The sequence below is a fragment of the Myotis davidii genome, unplaced genomic scaffold (genome assembly GCF_000327345.1).
Source record: "Myotis davidii unplaced genomic scaffold, ASM32734v1 scaffold116, whole genome shotgun sequence".
In the NCBI taxonomy this organism is placed as follows: Eukaryota; Metazoa; Chordata; class Mammalia; order Chiroptera; family Vespertilionidae; genus Myotis; species Myotis davidii.
In genome coordinates this window covers 2,622,381-2,625,995 of record NW_006290632.1, presented here as the reverse complement: position 1 = coordinate 2,625,995, position 3,615 = coordinate 2,622,381, and the positions used below count along the sequence as shown (strand labels likewise).

Genomic DNA, 3,615 nt, shown 5'->3' with positions numbered 1-3,615 from the left:
ATTTGCTCTAGGACAGCGATGGCGAACCTTTTGAGCTCAGCATTTTGAAAAAACCTAACTTAACTCTGGTGCCATGTCACATACAGAATTTTTTAAATATTTGCAACCATATAAAACAAAGACTTATATTTTTGATATTTATATTATATATTTAAATGCCATTTAACAAAGAAAAATCAACCAAAAAATGAGTTCGCGTGTCATAGGTTCGCCATCACTGCTCTAGGAGCTAGTGAGGAGCTAGATACAAGTTATTCTTATTCATTACCTGGGAAGTTTCTGATCTGCAGCAATTAACTTATGTACTTTCCATATGAACCCTTAAGCTTTTTGTATATAAATTGGACACCTAGAATATGTTTATGAAATGAAGAAAAAGTAAAATGTCTTTGTACTTAAGTTGCTTCTTTCAAATTAAACCATGTTACAGGGTTTCTATACTCAAAAGAAGTTGCTTTATAATCTAACAGTAGAAATTTTCCTTGGTAAAAATTGTGTTCCACATTAATACCGGATTCCAATACAGTGGAGTATAAATGAAATTTTTATAGTCTTACTTGGAGAAGCACCAGCTTGCACAGTCTAAGTTACCAGTGGTGGTGATGGTAGCGGAGGTCAACATTTGGAACTAATGAAGGCATAACTGGAGTTCACTGTTTTTAACCAGGTATTTCTGTTGCATGAGGCTTAAAGGGAAGTAAGTAAGGCAACTTATTAAGTGGGGAAAGAAGTAGAAAAATATTAAGTATTTGAGGGTAACAAAGGAAGCATTTTCTTTTTTAAAAAATATATATTTTATTGATTTTTTACAGAGAGGAAGGGAGAGAGATAGAGAGAGTTAGAAACATCGATGAGAGAGAAACATCGATCAACTGCCTCTTGCACACTCCCCACTGGGGATGTGCTCGCAACCCAGGTACATGCCCTTGACCGGAATCGAACCTGGGACCTTTCAGTCCGCAGGCCGACGCTCTATCCACTGAGCAAAACCGGTTTCGGCTATCTTTTTTTTTTAATCCTCACCTGAGGATATGTTTATTGATTTTAGAGAGAGAGAGGGAGAGGAAGAGGCAGAGAGAGAAGCATCGATGTGAGAGAGACACATTGATTGGTTGCTTCACGTACTTGTCCTGACCAGGGTCGGGATGGAACCTTCAACCCAAGTACATGCCGTTGGTGGTGTGCAGAATTGAACCCATGACCCTTGAGTGTGTGGGCTGCCTCTCTAACCATTTAGCAACAGGAGCCAGGGTTCTTTAAGCTTTTAAAACTAGCTTTTACTGAGCATGTGACCAGAACGGCACCACTTATAATGAGAGGAGGGCAGAGTCTCAGATCACAATAGAAACAGCCAAAGATAATTTAAATATTACCTCTCAAGTTTCCTACAACTTATCTTTTTAAGTTTGAAGAACAAATCAATTTTTTTTTTCCTGAGGTAAAGTTACTTATGCACCATTATCTATTAACAAGTTTCTTCCTATTCTTAAAAAAGCTCTTAACATTTCTGTAAGTTTCCCATTTTGTTCTTATGTCTTTACTTTGGTTGGTATTTCAGTAATATTTGGTGTCATATTTTATCTAAATGGATAACTATTAAAATAAAACATAAATATACATTCTCCATTTTATTTCCCTCTTAGGCATGAATCATACAAAACTCAGTATAGAGCAATGTTTGTGATGAATTGTTCTGTCAACAAAGAGGAGGTTCTAAGATATAAAACCCCAGAGAACAGGAAGAAAAAGCGAGGCCATAAGAAGATGCGGGCTAACCATGAAGATGCTGCGGAGCAGACAGATACAGAAGTGGAAGAAACCTATCACCCAGTCATGTGCACCGAATGTTCCACTGAAGTGGCAGTCTATGACAAGGATGAAGTCTTTCACTTTTTCAATGTTTTGGCAAGCCATTCCTAAATAGCTAGGTTTGCATTTAATTGCCCAATACTGTATATAAGGCAAATATGACAGTTATTTTCCTCCTTCCTATTAAGTGACATTCTGAGTGGTTATTTGAAGAAGCAGTGTTTTATTTTTGAAAGAGAATGGTTACCAACCTTCACCTTTCCCCCTTCTTTAAAAAAATTTCCCCCAGCTCTGTTGAGACTGATTATTCAATCCCTTTTTGATGGACTTTGGAAACTTGGGGCTTTTTATTTATTAAAGTTCTTTAGAATTAAAGTGTTCTGGAGTTGTAAGTAATCTGTTTTAGAGTGTAATTTTTTATTTTAGACATACCCTTGGTGTGATTAAACTGGAAACTATTTCCTGACTTCTGTATGTATTGGTTTTGCTAAGAAGTATCTTTATTTTCCTTCTACCCCATAGGGTGGAGTGACAGTGTTTAGCAACTGTTACAATGACATGGAGTTAGTATTGCTGGCTGCTTTGAGTAATTAATGTAGGCTTCCTTAAAAGGATTGTACTTACTAGTATTTTAAACTTAATGAATTAACATAGTGAAATAGAAATTTGTGGTGAGGAAGAGCAGCCTCAGCCTCCAGCCTTAGATTTAAAAATCCTCTTGCTGCCTCTTGTATCTGCTGTTTATTCCAGAATTTCTGTTGCTGGCAACCAAGTGTTTTTCTTGTTTTTGTTATTAAGTACATCAGTGATTTTCAACATTTTTTCCTCTCATGGCACACATAATCTAATTACTAAAATTCTGCCGCACACCAAAAAATATTTTTTGCTGATATGAGAAAAAAAGGTATAATTTTGATTCATTCACCCCAGATGGCTATTGTGTTGGCTGTTACAATGTTTTTATTTGACAGTCTAAGGGAAAAGAGGTCAGTGCACCTGACTAAATAGGTAGGTACTACACGTTTTAAAAATTCTTGCAGCATACTGGTTGAAAATCACTGAAGTACCTAAAAATCATTAGTGGCAGCTGAGAGGAAATTACATTGTAGGCAACTGTACATTTTAGCTTTTTAAAAATTTTTAGAAGTGTCAGGCCCATGTGCCGCCGCTGTTGTGCTAGGTATCATGTCAAGTGATTTACCTACATTATTTCATTTAATCTTTACATCAGCCCCAGAAAGTGGATAGGTAGGCATTATCTTTATTTTATAGATGACAAACTGAGCTTCATTGATGTTAAGCAAACTATCTGTGCTCATACCACTGATAAGGGGTACAACTGATTTTTTAAAAAAAAATATTTTTATTGATTTCAAAGAGGAGGGGAGAGGGAGAGAGAGATAAAAACATTAATAAAGAGAGAGTATCATTGATCTGCTGCCTCCTGCACATGCCTGCTGGGGATTGAGCCTGCAACCTGAGCATGTGCCCTGGGCAGGAATAGAACCGTGACTCCTGGTTCATAGGTCACCACTCAACCACCGACCCACACCAGCTGGGCCATTTTAGCTTTTTACAAGAGTGATATGATTGGACTGTTTCTAAAACAACATTAGGAAGCTCAGGGTCCTCTCGTTAATCTAATAGATACGTGATAGAGTGAAAAGAAGCCAGGAAATATGCTTTAATTTGGGCTCTACCATGGTAATCTTGGGCAAGTCTGTTACTTGGAGTCTAGTTTTCTCATCTATAAAATGAAAAAATTGGGTTAGGGCAGTGGTTCCCCACAGAGGTCAGGGTTCAGCA

At 37.2% G+C, this 3,615-nt stretch overlaps 1 protein-coding gene across 1 annotated transcript in view; it reads left to right on the top strand.

The window, feature by feature from the left end:
- EAPP (E2F-associated phosphoprotein) overlaps positions 1–2,275 on the top strand; it is a 16,380-nt gene extending 14,105 nt beyond the window's left edge. The window contains 1 exon segment of the mRNA XM_015563844.1: positions 1,644–2,275. Coding sequence (XP_015419330.1) covers positions 1,644–1,920 — 277 coding nt within the window. The 3' untranslated portion in view covers positions 1,921–2,275.
- Positions 2,276–3,615: the final 1,340 nt, after the last annotated feature.